The sequence below is a fragment of the Dermacentor albipictus genome, chromosome 7 (genome assembly GCF_038994185.2).
Source record: "Dermacentor albipictus isolate Rhodes 1998 colony chromosome 7, USDA_Dalb.pri_finalv2, whole genome shotgun sequence".
Lineage (NCBI taxonomy): Eukaryota > Metazoa > Arthropoda > Arachnida > Ixodida > Ixodidae > Dermacentor > Dermacentor albipictus.
The window spans coordinates 95,307,058-95,322,776 of record NC_091827.1 but is presented as its reverse complement, the minus strand read 5'-3'; the positions used below and the strand labels follow the sequence as shown (position 1 = coordinate 95,322,776).

Here is a 15,719-nt window from a genome sequence, read left to right as displayed (position 1 = left end):
CGCCACCAACTTGCCAGAATCCAGTGTCAGAGATACCGCGATGGCGCGACGGTCGCTGAGTGACGGGATTCAGTGTCGCTGACTGAAAATCGCACCATGTGAAACAGCCTTAAGAATCAACGAAATTGTGTAAGCAATGAGGGAGACGGTGCTCGCTGATAGGATTCTCATAGTTAGAGAAATCACCAACTTCACGGAGCCATAATAAGCAGGCTGACGCCTTCGAAGTTGCTATGCATGCTCTTTCACTGCTTTTTAACGTATGGCGTTTATGTGAACCTGTCAGACTGTTTTCACTTATGGCGCAGGTTTCGCTAAACGCTAAAACACTTTAAAGTGCAGCCGCATATGGCCAGCACATTCGTCCGTCTATCTGATGGTCGCCTGTACGCCAAAAACCCCTCCGGCCCAACTGCATCTGCAAAAAGGTTAGATAGACAGATAGATAGAGAGAGAGAGAGAAAGGCGCGCGATTGGATGCGCCAGTAGTGACGCCATTGTTCTCAATCGCAGCAGAGCGCGCACGCAGTAGTTTGTCTCCGGCTCCGAAATGGGTAAACTGAAATGTGTAGGCAGAAAGCTGCCTACTCCTGAGGAGTAGGCAGCTTTCGATAAGCAACGCCGTGAACAGATCCGAGAACGCGCTCGTCTACGCCGTGCCGATCGATGACGGTGCATCGGGGTACAAGAACATGCTTGTGCAACTGAGCGCGACCAGCAACTGCATACCGAGGATCCATCAGCCTACAAAGCTGTCGTTAACTGAACCATCGGGATAAGTCCAGTGATAAACGCCGAGGCCGAACGTTTCACCTGAGCTGGCTAACCATCTGTACGGAGTGCTTAGGTAGTGTTTTTTTTATGTATCCGAGCCTGGGCCCTAATTTGTTCGTCTGGCTTTATACAAGTGATTTATATAATACTTGCCAGAAGCTTCATTTCCATGGGCATCCGTAAGGAGACGTCTGTGAAAGAAATTGAACATTGCATTAAAATTGTATCGCCTGCATCTGGAGTATAACCCTTTATATCCCACAGGTGTCTCACGAGGTGAACATTGCTGAAATCTATATTTTTAAAAAGTTCATATGCATAGAAAGACACGTGAAAAAAGTTAAAACGATCCCTCTTCATTTTATAGGAAATTTGATTATGCCACAAACGTTGCAGCTAGGAGTGGGGGGTAGAAATTCCCCGAAAATTTAGGATGCATGAAATTTCTCAAAACAGTTGATTTTTGGTGCATCAACGCACAAATACACAGAACACTTTTTGCAAAAGAACCTTGTGCGCCTGGTGTATGAGCTTAACTTGTACATGGGGGTGTTTTTTTGCACCACTTTCACTGGCCAATGGCCAACGTTGTCGTGCCGCACAGAATGTTCAACATGATGGGCTTTCTTTGAAACAACTCCAGCTGCTGAGCCTGATGCCTTCAATGAACTAGTTGGTGACGCAACACTAGCAGGCACAGGATCATCACCATCCCGGTTCTATCCGGGCATGCCCTCGAGTGAGCGCATCAATCCAAGTGCCACCCTGAACTTGAAGTCAACCAGCTGCATATCTGCCGAATTCGCTTCGCGGTAAAGCAGAAAAGCATTCACAACCGCAAGATCGATAAGGTGAAAGCATATCCTTTTGTACCACTTCTTTGTTTTCAAGTCATTTCTGTAAAATGACAGAAGCATATCTGCTTTGTCTACTCCACCCATGCTCTGGTTGTACACCCTAATGATGTTAGGCCTCTGCACATCCACATAAGTCTTGGTCTGTCTGTCGTAGCTTCCTGCATGTATCAAACGGTTCAATGCTGTGGATGTTTCATGCAGCTGTCACTGTGCGGTTGTCGTTCCAGACACAGATGGCAATTCCTGTGCTCTTTTCTGAGCGGAAGTCGAGTGATCCTCTCTCTGCTTTTTTCAATTCTTTTTCAGTTTTCAAAGGGCAGTTCCCACATCTTGTTTTTCTGATGGTGGCAGTCGCTCCAAGTCCTCTCATTTTAATTTCATTTAAAAGCTTGATGGAAGCGAAGAAGTTGTCGAAAAATACTTCTGTTCCGGAGGGCAATCATGAGTGAGTCGCAAAACGACATTTCCACTTTCGCCTATGTCTTCCGGGGTGTTCGGGGGGTCTTCAATTAGGTTGTCACCCTACATGTAAAGCCGATATACGTATCCAGACCGGCCTGCCAAGGCCCAAGCTTTGTAGCCCCATTTTTTAGGCTTACTCTTCATTTAAACTTTCAGAGAATGTCTGCCCTTGAAAGGAATAAGCATTTCACTTACAGCAACGCAAGTTTCAAGTTTGGCAGCTTGTGAAAATGTGTTATTTAGGCTCGTAAGCACATGTCGCACCTTATGGAGACAGTCATAGCCTTCTCCTTTTTCTCGCGCTTCATCATTGTTCCCTGCATGAAATCGAGACATGATTTCGTCGAACCTATTTTTTGTCATGCAGTTGGCGATATCCGCTTGACGAGTGTTCGCTGACCAGTACATCCTTCTAAAAGGAAGGTCAACAGCAGACATGTAAAGGACAATGCCAATAAATGTGCGCATCTCGAGGACTGACACCGGAAGGATTCGCGTGCGATTTTCTTGGGTCCTGAATGTGTTCGTTTCGAAAGTGAGGAACCCAATGAGGTCAGAGTCAACGAGTTTCAGGAACATGCTCAAGGGGCTCTTCACTCTTTCTAAACCGTCCGCAGGCTTCAAACACTTTCTTACTCTCCACGATTGATATTGATGTCCTTTTTCACCCAGTGCCAAATTTTTGTTTGCTTCTTTTTTTTGGTTGATGTGACCTGCACTTCACTGTCTGAAGAGCTTTCGCTGACATTCTGCACTGTTCTCTCCTGCGGCGTGTATTCTTCATCGCAATCCGACCCCTCCAAGTTTTCGTCCTCACTTCCACTAGGGTATTCGAAAAGAATTGCTTGAATTTCTTTGTCAGTCAAGCGCTGCCTGCATATAAAAAAACGTTCTTCAAAATCAATACACCAACACAAGTCGCTGCTAGACAACGAGTATGAAGGTTCACTTGATGGAAATTAAATTCGGTGCCGCAAATACTCTGACATAAACGCTCAATGAAATCATACTCGTTCACACATTTCTCTGGAAGGACGGACCTCAGCTTCCTGGCTGCCACAAATGTGTATGTAAGCTGAACGAAGTGAAATGCTCTCCAAGGAGCAGTCGTAGCAACATGAAACTGCGTAAGTGTATTCGCTAGACTTTCGCAAACCTGCTGTCAGTGTTTTCAATTTTAAATTATCAGAGTTCAGGTTACCACAACAGAAAAATAACGCACACTTACCGTCTTGGCCGGCTGCACGTGGAGCCCATGTTTTCGATGCTCAAAATGCTGTTATGCGGTCCCCGTGGGGCCATTTACTGACAGTGAGTGCAAGCACCAGCTGCCACGGTCGTGGCAGCTAGGAACACGGGGTTCCTAGAGCATATTTTCTACCTCGAAAAAATTAAAATAACACTGCCACGTTTGTGGCACCTGGGATACAAAGGGATAACTACGAACTACTGATTGCATCGCTGACTTACCGTGTTAGTATAACAACAAGATCTTTGCCATGTGTACGTCCTGACATCTGGTTGGCAATAGCTGATTTCCAATTCCGAAACACATCATTGATGCTCGGCTGCCTTCCACTTGTTGAAAATAGTGCTTTGCTTTGAGGGAGCGATAGCTTTAGAAAGAAGAGAAAAAAAATACAATTAAGAATTAAACTCTTTATTGGGCGAAAACTGTTACGTTTGTTATTTGCGCGAGAAGTTAGCTACGACATATAACAAACAAATAATTTTTCCGCTCAGCGCACATTAGTGCTCCCTATTTGTAGTGAGACTATTTGTAGGGACTTGCATTCAGGAGTGAGGTGCATCAGCCTTGTGGTGAGGACAGCATCTGCCCGATAACAATGGTGTTGGCGAGCAGATGCTTCCATTGATAAATAAGCCAGCTTAACGCGAAACCCGTTTGTTTGACGGATATCTAAGACAGGGTCGAGCTGTGGTTCCGTGCGTAATGCTGAGAACGTCTGACCTGTGTCACGCACCATTTATCCTGTGTGAGCGTAATAATTATTGCTGCTTCGCTAATGTATTCGCTCATGTCATCAATCCTACAGGTGATAGGAAAACTGACACTCGTTTCCCGATGCGAACTGTTATTTCACGTTAACGTACTTTCTCTCATTATTCCCATGAGATTTATGAAGTTGGTCATCTTATTGTCTGCCTAGTTATTTCTTCCTTTTGGGGCTATTTCAAAACAACACAATAACGTACATAGAGGTCATTACATTCCTGTCCGAGCGCCGAATTGTGTTGGCCGCTGAAGCTGTCCGCGCTGCGCTACCTGTGATAGTTGGCACTACGCGAGTTTTGCCCACTATGTCATTCTTATTTTACACGTTCTTATCCAGGTCATTCATCATCCACAGTAAATGCTGTGCCGCTGACTTCATTCTGGGCGCTTCGTCAGCTTTTATTGCCGAGCTTCATACACCGGCACGGGAAATCTTCAAAGTAGGACGTATACGCTCTCTTGTTAAGCACGTCCACGTCAAAGCAGAGCTAGCGCGATTGCTGTCATTAACGTGTCCGGCTGTCAAAAGCAAACCGACCCAATGCCGTGCTTCCTGGGTGCCACTAGATCTAAAGAAAAATTACTGAATAGCTCCTAAGCAGGTTCCTTCAAAGCGACGTCAATCTCTCAGGTTTCTTGTGTTATTTCTTCGAGGCTTCAGCCTAACTACCATACCGTAGTGCGCTCAGAAAAAAATAAATTTTTGGCTTCACGTGGCAAAACCTCGATCTGATCATGAGCCATACCGTAGAAGGGGACACCGGATTAATTTCGACCACCGGCGGTTATTGATTGTGCTGGTCTCATTATTTCTATCGCACCTGTACCCTACTCCTGTTAGGGCCTTTGTGGTTCAAGATCCCTTTTTCTTTGTGAAGTAGCATGTAAGCGCCTACATATACGCGGCCATAGTTCTCTGTGGTTCATTAAAAAAGCTCTGTTTCTCGCTCCATGTATTTGAGGTAAAATATAGCTTTCTTCGCATTAGTAAGCACCATTCTGAAGGTGTAGTGGTAAGGGGAAGAGGCTCCCTAAAAGCGACGGCCGCGTCATGACGTCGTAAAGGTTGGGTAGAAGCACAGAACATCCACGAGAAACCTAAAAAAATGAAATAAATATGTGGGGTTGAAGTGCTAAAACCAGAATATAATTATTACACATGGCGTAATCGGAGACACCAGAACAAATGTACAGGGACGTTCCTGCATTTCTCCCCCAATTAAAGACCGCTGCCGGGGCCGGAATTTGATCCCAGCCCTCGTCCTTAGTTGCGCAACGCCAAAGCTACTGAACCGCTACGACAGGTGAGAAACTTCGTGAGGCTCACATACAGGCGGCAGTGCGTTAAAGAAAACGTGTTGGTTTGCACTCCATTGGAGACGGGGTCCTTAGTCGTGCTGCTCGTCGTGTGATTAGGCACAGCATAAAGTCTTTAGGTATCTGCTAGTACAATAACTTTGCACAAACATTACCATTTTTGCTATTGCAATCGTTGGGACTGTTTCTTTTTGTTCCGCGCTAAGCCTATTTAGGCAATGCGTTGATTTAAATTATGGACTGTGCTGTTTCCTCAACCACCTATCATTTTTGTCATTTCCCTTCAATCCCCAACACTTTTAAAACGCCTATCAACAGGCTCCATTAGAAATCCTGGTTATACAATGAAGGTTGTACAAGTTGGTTCAGACAGTCTTCTACCGCAAATATTTTAACAAATTCGTCCACCAATAGAGGAAGTGCCGCATAACAATGCTTATAGGACACGAGCTGCACTATCAGCAACGACATTTGCCCTCTTTTGCCTCGACTAAGGTCCCTAACCGATATTTCTTGTCTGCCTTCTACCAAACCGAAGCTGACGAAGCCCGTTACCTTTGGTTCTCGGTCCCTGCCCCCAACTTTTTTTTCTATTTTTCTTGTCGTTTCACGGCGCAACTGCAGCGGCGTTTTCGCGCGCAATTTGCCGCTACGTGAACAACGTGCAGGCGGAGATTGTCGTAAAATTTGTCGTACGATCTGTGCAAACAACGTTCAGCGCAACTGAAAGCGCAGTCTACGGCTCCAGCTATCCGGCAACAAGTGCATCGAAGAACAAGTGGCTTAAACTCTGCCCGGAACTTGTCCGCCATTTTCAGTGGCAGCCCCGCTGGCGTACATAGCGACTATGACAAGGCTCACAATTTGGCCTTATTCCAAATCAACCATTAGCTCTCCGTGGTGTGCGGGACGTGGCTCTCGGTGCAGGCTTGGCTATCATCCAGTGCGTACGCGCCTCCCTTTAAGGAACACGCATGCGCAGCGAAAGGAGAAAGAGGAGAGGGAGAAACAAAGTGCAAAGCAAAACGCTGATACAATACCTTAAACAAGAATTGCGCTGGCTCACTCAACAAGTTTAGGGACTAGTTTCCTCGCTCGTCCCGACAAGCCTTATCTCCGCTGTGGCAAATACTGCGGAAGCGTTCTGCAGTGTCTTCTCTTGATTGAAAAAGTGAAGGATCGAGTTTGCAAGCAGACACGGAAAGATATTTTTATTGTTGTGCCACTTATTCCGTTGTAGTGGGCGGCAGGGGTGCCCTAGGATTGTGTCTTCCATGTCTGCCGAGCGGATACGTGGCTGAGTGCGCTATGACTTTTGATAGTGTTTTGAGTGTTCCGCTTACCTGAAATACAAAGGCACTAATGAAGTTAAAAGCAATGCACCGCAGTTGTAGTGCCACACACGTGCTCGCAGACCTGGGCCTTGGTGTTGCGTTCCTCGAAGACATCCTTGGTGGTGAGGAAAGCATTATTTGACGGCCATAATGTATTGTTGGTTGCTCACGTAGATCAGCGCATGCATATTGGTTACGGCATTTTGTTCTGCTTGCTGCGCTATACCGTCACGCAATGGAGAAAAAGCACAGACACACAGCTGCGCACATGTGTGTCTGTGTTTTTCTCCTTTGTATAACCGTATAGCGCAGCAAGCAGAACGCTGGCATACCAACTAGCCCCAGTCGAGGCTTTATTGCAGGGTACTTATTTTGCATTTCAACATTTTTTTTGGTTATGTTGAACTTCACGAGCACATGTGCTCGCTCCTATTTCTTCGCTGTTATTTCTGACGATGTAACATGCCCTTTTCGTCGAGGCAAAATTTTGAGAGATGCTCGTCAGTTCGGTAACGAGAGCAGCTCTACAATAATATCTTGCCCCTCTGCTTCCTTCTCGTGAGAAATTGTCGCTGATGCTTCATTGAGCTGTCGTAATTTTCGCGTTTACAGAAATCGGGTACACGAATGCCGTTCTTTACAGCTGAATATGTATGATCGATTTTGCATAGTAACCATAAGTGCCCTTTGGAATTATGGTTTGCAGCAGCCGCAGAATAACTCCACTGTGTCGATATAATTGCGAAAGGCTTTTATGGCACTGATTCGGGCTTTGAAGCCCTGTTAAACAAAGGTAGTCCCGCCTTTTCTTTCTTAGCTTGCCGAGTGTTCTTCTACATCTTCCTGGTCCGCCGAAGCTTTCGGTGAGAGGAATATTCCCGGCCGCGCAGCGAAATTAATCACGGAGTTAAGCGGGCACAGCTTTTGGATAGGCCCTGTTAGAATAGGACCTCTGTTTTTTCAACTTGCATGAACGAACATGACCATCTTAACTTCCGAAGACTTTAGTCACCATGGCGAGTTTGCATATTAAAAGGGGTGAAGTCTCGGAATGCACGATAACGACGTCACCTTCCTTGAGTCAGATGCTGGTCGATTGGCCACGAAATGAGCAGATCATAGTTGTAGTAGATATTCTTTTCGCCATCGCTTCCAGAAGTTTTCGGTTAGGAGTTTTCTGCAGGCGTGTCGACGAATCGTGTCTGCTCCCCTTGAGTTGCAGTCAACTCCAACCGCGTCGTAGGGTATAACAGTTAGTCGTCCAAGCAACAGGTCGGCTGGAGTCAATGTGCATAGCTCTCCTCCGTCTGTGTGGACAAAACTTACAGGCTTGGAGTTCCTTACTGTTTCGAACTCTGTCAGTACTGTCGTGATTTCTTCAAAAATGAAACAGGCTCTGCCGAAAGTTTTACGCAAAGAAGCCTTCACAGATCGGACCAGCCAATCCCACCATCCACCCCACCAGGAGCATTTGGCACCCTTATCTTCTACGGGATGCCGTTGGGGTGAACTGGTTCGCCACGTGCTTTTCCGTGAACACGTAAGAGATACTTTGAATCAGCTGACGCATTTTAAAATGTCCTTGCATTGTCCGAATATGTAACTTTGGTTAGTCCTCCTCTGCCCTAAAAGCCGCCGCAGGCTGAGTGTGGATGATTGGGAGGTCATGCTGGAAACGACTTCGAGGTGTATTGCTCGCACACGGCCCATGGTACACGTGAAAAGCGTAAAGTAACACATGTCGTCATCATCTTGTGTGCATAATAGTAAGGATCCGGCGAAGTCAATACTAACAGCTTCGAAATGGTTAGTCGGTCCCATCCAGTAACTTAGTGCAGGAGCGGTCGGAGCACTTTCTGGTTTAGCGGAGAAACGTACACACACTGCAGCATTGTATTACCTTCTTGCCCAGAAAACGCGCTCGACAAATCCAGTAGCACTCTCTGGTCTGGGTAAAAGTTTCTCGTACAACTCCGTGCCCCCAAGTGGTGGGCTCTTATGGCCAACTAAGTGGAGTAATGGTGATTTGCGGGGAGAATAATTGGGTGTTTCACGTCTAGCGGTAGCATCAGAAGCGACATATGTCTGCCGACTTTGTGGATTCCGTCAACGTCCATAAACCGGCGGAGACCGGCAACGCGCAACGTGGATTCTAGTGGTTGTCCTCATGCTAAGCTTTTTAGGTCTGCATAAATTTAGTGTTTTTGGACGTATTAAACCCATGAGTGATGAGCCCGAATTTGTTCGCTTTCAGGTTGCCAAGTTCTTCTGTCTTGTGTCGACAGTTGTCTGTGAATCTGAACACGCAAGCTGTTATTCGGAATAGGTGCTGAAGCTTGCTAAGACGCAAGATACATTTGACTGCACTGTGTACTTTTGCGGCCATTACTACTTGCACTGCTGCTATGTTACTTCTAACAGCGTAGTGAAAGTCCGGCGAAATGGACAGTTGGAGAGGTAACTTGTCCATCGATCAGTGTAGCCAATCAGGACCATGCCACCATCTTGATCACAAAGTCGCTTTGTCTAATGTCACTCTCTGCGTTCACAATTCAGGTGGATTCTCCAAACCTTGGCAATATCTCCACCGCGATGGTCTTGTTCTGCACTTAATTTCCGTTATTCGATTAGCCACAAACTGTTTCCATCTTATGTGGTCTCCTCAAAACCATGACAATACCATAGTAGAGTCGGTCCATCTAATATACTCAATACGACTGTTATTTAAGGCACACTTCACATATGTCAGCAGCCTTGCGCCAAACAATGCACCTAAGAGGTACAAGCGGTGTAGGGTTGTTTTCTTTACGGGAGCCATACTTGCGCTGGAGATCAGCAGCCTGAGTCGTTCATCTCTGGCCGTATCCGCCTAAATCGCCGCACCGTACGCAGAGGGGCTGGCGTCGCTATAGACAGGGAGGTGTATCTCATTTGTCAACTTCTTTCATCCTCCAAGGTAACGAGGAACTGCTATTTTCTGCAGTTGCGGGAGCTGCCGAACCCAACCTTGCCATTCTTTTCGACGGTCATTGGGTAATCTTTTGTTCCAGTGTATTCCTCGTGACCGCAATTTCTGGAACAATATACGTATGACAATCGTGCATGAACCAGCGAGTCCGAGTGGATCGAATACTTTCGATGCGGCTGGTATAATGACCGTGCCGTTTCTTGTTTATCTTTCATCAATTCCTAACAGGCTCTCAATAGAAAACGTCAATCCGTCCTTCGCAGGATTGTAAATAGCGCCGAGAGATTTAACCGACTCCTCAAACAGGACCACTATTTCTTGACTGGAAAATTCCTGCTGGCGTTCCAAGCCAAACATTAGGTTGGCAGAGTTCGTAGTCCTTTTGCGTAGGACCATGCGCCCCCCTTTCGTAATTTCTTGCGCTTGACAACCAAACTTTTCTGCCTCTTCTTAAGTGTAGGTTCCTGTGAATAAGGTGTCTACGTAAAACGACTCGGTCAGTTTGTTCGCAGTTTGTACGTTGGCCTTATGCGCTCTCTTCACATAGTAAAACATGGTAGCTGTGAGTAGAAATGGGCTGCACGTAGCTCATAAGGGAACACGCATCATCCTCCATTCTTGGAGCGGAGTGCCCATTAGTTTGCCTTCGGCAAACCACAAGAACTGAATAGCATCTCTGTCTTCATCGCTTATTATTATCTGCAGGAACGCCTTTTCTATATCTGCGATTACTACTATGGGTTGTGTACTGAAGCGCAAGAGCATTTTTCTAAGGTCTTGGTAAAGGTTGTGCCCCTTTTCAAGGAACTCGTTGAGAGACCTACTACTTTTTGATGCTATGACAAGTTAAAAACTACCCGAATTTTCGTGGTCATCGCCAGTTTTTTGAGGACTTCTATGTGTGGCATGTAATGCACCTTGCCTTGCCCAGGAGGTAGGTCGTCGACGATTTCGGCGTGGCCAGCCTGTACGTACTTACGTATGGGGTCATGGTGTATCCGCAGCAACCCTTTCTGCTCATTAGTCGATTAAGAAGCTTCTGCAGCCTTGTGACAGCAGCCTGTTGTCCGAAAGTTCAAATTCGACCTTCCAAGGCAGTACCACTTCGCACGTTCCGTTGCGATATGTGACGCTGCTCTAAAAATATTCAATCACCTTGCTGCTTCATTGGTTCTGTTATGTGCATCAGAAATTTCAATGTGATCAAGTTCCCAAAATTTCCGTTAGAACTCCTCCGACTCGTTTACTTGAGTTTTCAAAACGCAAAACCTTATGTCCGTTGTTGCTGGTATTGATGTCAAACACGTGCTGCGTCCTCGAAAAGACCAACAAGCGCAAAATAATAGAAATCACCAATCCTTTGCCTTCACAACGTAGGAAGTCGTCCGTCCATAATCTCCACATTTGATCAGCGCCAATCAACACGCTAATTCTGCTTTTCTAGGTGACTGATGCATGTGCAACTTCATTGAATACGTCTCTTCCTAGATTCCTAAATGAAGCAACAAAATACACTTCCATTTTAGTTTCTTCAATGTCTTTCCATATATGCGGAATCTGAGCGGAGCTTAACACAACCTCGATGTCAGAAAACTGGACTTCGTAGGTGCAGCTCCACTTTTGTGCATTTCCTGCTGCCTGATCCGAAGCGCTGGCGAATGTGTTGAGAGCTATCTTTATAGAACCAACACACTTAAGGCCCAAGTTGTTGACAAGTATTCGGTAACAAATGTGCGTTGACTCCTGCCGTCTAAGACACCTCGCACGTAGCGGCAAGTGGTGTTGCTTAGCGCCCTGGCTCGAAATGTTTGCAGCAACACGGAAGTGTATCCATCGTTGCTTCGTTGTCGTGCCCCTACCTATGCACAAACTGTCGTACTTGCTCTAATATTTTTGAAGCCATAGGGCGAGATCGGAGGGATCATTTGTGGGTCGCACATACTCGAGGCATGCCGGCCTTTGCACCTCGAACGAGAGATCATCCGTGTGCAGTCGCGCGCCTTATTACTTTAGTTGTATATCGGGAGCACAGTTTATCCTTTGATATCACTTATTTCTTCAGCGCCGGGGGCATATCCACAGGGCATGCTTCTGTGGAGTGCTGCATTGACGTGCAGAACACGCGCATCTCTTTGCGTGGTTTTAACCCAGGAGCTGACTTCGTGTGAAGAACAGACGACGCCGCCGCTTCCAATAGCAACTGCGGGATGGCTAGTTGGATGCAAGCTGGCCGCCGCTGTCTCGCACCCTGCTGTCCTTATAGTTACTCTGCTTTAAGCTTCCCAGTTCGACTGAAAGGAGCTTGAGTAGACCGTCTAGCCTCTAACAATTAGCGGTATTATCTGCGGTAGCCCTCTCGACTTGTGCAGCGCATGCACGATGGTAGATAACTACGACGTCAAGGGTAACGCCCGAATAATTATGTCCCAGAGCATGGACGAGAACGATGACCTTTTTACACCCAATGACGTCAGACCTCGGATGTTGACGAGTGCATGGTCGTAGAGTTGGCGGAGGGCTATTGTATCGCCACATGAACGAACAGGCGTCAGCCGTCGTAACCGCGAGAAGTATTCCTGTTCCGGGCGAGTCTTGCCCCCAAAGCGTTTCTGTAGAATGTCTATGGCGTTCTTACAGCATCCTTTCGTAGCTACAAGGCCCGCGACCGCTGAAGTAGTCTCTCCTTGGAGAAATAGTCACAATCAATGAAATTTCTCAGTGGTGGTAAAACTCGCATTGTGTGAACAATTTGGGTCAATTGCTCCCAAAACTTCGCCCATTTACACGCATCTCCAGAGAAGCGAGCGATCGTGAGTTTCCGTATCTTGGCTGCGTTGCTTTCCGATAGTGAAGCAATGGCACGGGTAGCTGAGACGTATAACCCCGGGCATGCGTGCGTAGTCGCACTTGAAATGAGGTCCTGCCTGCTCATCAGCTCAGCAAGGGCACGCGTCACGTTGTCGTCATATTCCAAGACTGTTTCATACTCTGATTGGAATTCCTCGTCTCTAATTAGGCTCTCTAGTTCCGCATTTATTTTCTTCAGTTGGCCATTTTTTGCTCTGTCATTCTTCCATATGTGGAGTTCAGCTTCTCATGCGTTGCGGAGTCGCTAGGAAGAAGGGCACTTGCCTCGTTGATAATCCGACTCTTCAAGGATCATCGTGAAGTCCGCTTCGCTTTGAGCTTGTCCATTTTCATGCACGCAACTCGTACCCGCCGGTTGGCCTAGCCCGCTTCGGTCGGCACCAAATTGTGGAAATAATGGCGTGCAGTAGCTCCAGAATAACTCGATTCCGTTGATATCATTGAGAAAGGTTTTTAACGGGACTAACTTAAGCCATGAAGCGCTGTAACCGATGGGAGTCCCAGTTTTTCGTTTTTTCTCGTGCTCGCCGACTCTTCTTCTTGTCTTCCTGGTCCGCCGGCGCTCTCACTGAAAACAAGAGTACCTATGCTTTTGAAAATTCTTCCACCTGAAGGGAACTTGCAGTTTTGGTTCTCTTTCCAAAGGTCCGAAGTGAACCTTATCAATGAACCTTATCAATGGGAAGTAAACTAGGTGCATCTTTGTAGCTTAACCAAGACATCAGCCTAATCACGTCTATTTGCAAGGAGGTGAATTCATACTTCACAGCATCAGCTGCCTGTCTTTTATCAAAGAAGCCTCGTGTCTTTTAGGCATATTTATTTTTTTTATCGGGCTTGCTATGCAAGAGTTGAAATTGTAACGTATTGCAGGCTGTTTAGCACATTTACCAACTTCAGCTTAAAGTTTCCATCTTTCACTTGGCTTGGCTTCTTCCATAATTTTCTTCAGGATCAACCTAGGTGGCGGCGCAATGTTAACGGCAACACATACGGCTCACAAAGAGGGCACAGAAGCCGACTGGGAGACTTTGGTGTGATATTTCGAGGGTCAAAAATAATCCAAACTATGACGTAGTGACAGCGTTGTGCACAAAATTCCTTATGCACCAAGACCTATGCTTTGGGTTCAGTATTGTCAAATAGACTGGCACTCGCCTATGGTAAAAATGAAAACTTCTCGAGAAGAACGCTTCGCTGCCTAGAGGCACGCCATTTGACACACAAGCCTTATGGCGCCTTCTGCAATTCTGCATAAAAAACACGCATTTTGTGTTTAACGAAAAATTTTACTAGCATCGGTTTGGAGTTGCAGTGGGAATTTCAGTTTTCGTCGCCTGTGCAAACATCGCCCTAAAGGAACGTGAACATTCTGTGTTAACCTAGGCGAAGGCAGCTCCAAAATGACTTGCCCGAAACATACAGCGCTGTTTTTGTGTCATTTGATGCCAAGACGTACAGCGATTCCTCGAGCGTCTGAACTCTTTTATAAGAAGTATCCAGTTCATCATGGAAGATGAAAACAATGGACAGCTTGCCTTCTTCGACGTTTTCATAAGAAGTTCTGCGAAGGCTATTACAACCAGTGTCTATCGGAAGCCGACTCACACGGGGAGATACGTGAGGTTTGACTCTGCCCATCCTATAGGACAGAAACGCTCCGTTGCAACTTCACTCTCCTCGCGTATTGAGCATCTGCTCCGATTCTGGACAGCGCGAAGTGCTAGCCGTAGTATGGAGGGACCTCTTCAAGGACGGCTAACCATCGCAGCTTTTGAAGACTTGAGAATTGCGGTCTTCAGTTGCTAAGCACGCAAGGATACAAGAAAAAGAGAAGTGTAAATCGGGCGCTGCGCCTACGCGCAAGGCACCAGTGAGACATTGGCAAGATTTTCTGGAACATATGGCATAAAGATTAGACACGTGCCAACAAACAAAGGCCGAAGCTCGTACGCGTGAAATACCCTTTGGGAAGTTCATGATTTGCAGGGGATACTACAAGCTTCTGGGCAAGAGTTCTGACGCACGCTAGAAAGGTGTAACTGGGAATTTCAAAAGAACGATTCAGCGGCACCACAATGATGCTAGGAAAGGCAACGCAACTGCAAACGCCTTGGTGGATCATCACATGACTGCTAACGACATCATCGATTGGAATGCTGCTAGCATTATCGCGACAGAGAAGCGCCTATCTTCAAGACTACCCTAAGAGCCTGTACATAATCGAACGAATAGAAACGCAAATAATCGGAGAGGTGGTAACCTCCCCGCAATTTATATGCGAACTCTGAGCCTTCTAACGCATAAATATTTGCCCCCTCTTGCGTTCATCTTCATTGGGAATAAGGCACCTGCAGCAGCCTAGAAAGGTCATTATATGTCTAATTTAATTTTTATCTTAGGCTAGCGCCAGTTTATTTGACAGTGTATGAGCTCAGCCTGACTCGTTTTCATCAAAAGTTGGACATACTGGGTACATTATCTGCCCAACAGCTCCATGATCCTATCATTCTCAAGCCGGTCTACTTCACAAATAATATAACTGTCGCCTCAACCGCTTTTTTTCCTTCAGCACTAGAAGCATACCGTTTCATGCAATACACTATTTACACATACCTCCTCATTTGTTCAACATAATGGTTTATGTCGGCAGCAGTACTACTGATGCAAGCGTCATTCGTGACTATTTGAGGATAAGGTGCTCGTTCATGCTTTCATTACAGTTCTTGTGTAGGGCGTGAAACAAAAACACTTGCTTTCCGCTGTTCTTCTTGTTTATAATGTACGGAAAAAAGTGTAAAATTGCTGCCATGAGAGAGCAATAAAGTAATTCTTTTTTGTATTTCCGGCTTCCAATGTATTATTGCTCGACACACTACAGATCACTATAAATACGAACTCGAACATGGTGCTCCAATCAGAATCACTTCTGTTTAATCGTGCATTTGGCTTAACGCCATTCAGTTACAGGTGTTTAATAATTATTCTATCAATTTGGCTCGTGTATTTGTTTAGAGTGCTTCATGTCTTTTTCTTGAGCTATAGTGACGTAGACTATAGTTCAACTAAGGGCAAATATACTGTCTTGTTGACATCTGATGTTGCTGTGGTTTTACTGCTAA

General features: G+C 46.1%; 2 protein-coding genes and 1 pseudogene across 3 annotated transcripts in view; all 3 read right to left on the bottom strand.

Annotated features, from left to right (window-relative positions):
• LOC135897007 (uncharacterized) overlaps window positions 1–15,719 on the bottom strand; it is a 109,385-nt gene that overhangs the window by 54,484 nt on the left and 39,182 nt on the right. For both annotated transcript variants that reach the window (XM_065425567.1, XM_065425568.1), the window contains 2 exons: window positions 3,564–3,709; window positions 928–965 (listed from right to left, as the gene is read on the bottom strand). In XM_065425567.1, the coding sequence (XP_065281639.1) occupies window positions 928–965; window positions 3,564–3,709 (184 nt within the window). The remainder of the gene's footprint in view (window positions 1–927; window positions 966–3,563; window positions 3,710–15,719) is intronic.
• Window positions 1,203–2,001, bottom strand: LOC135896991 (piggyBac transposable element-derived protein 3-like; annotated as a pseudogene).
• On the bottom strand, window positions 2,238–3,350 carry LOC135896990 (piggyBac transposable element-derived protein 3-like). Its single transcript, XM_065425551.1, is given in 3 exon segments — window positions 2,238–2,719; window positions 2,722–2,966; window positions 3,322–3,350. Coding segments are annotated over 3 exon segments (756 nt in total).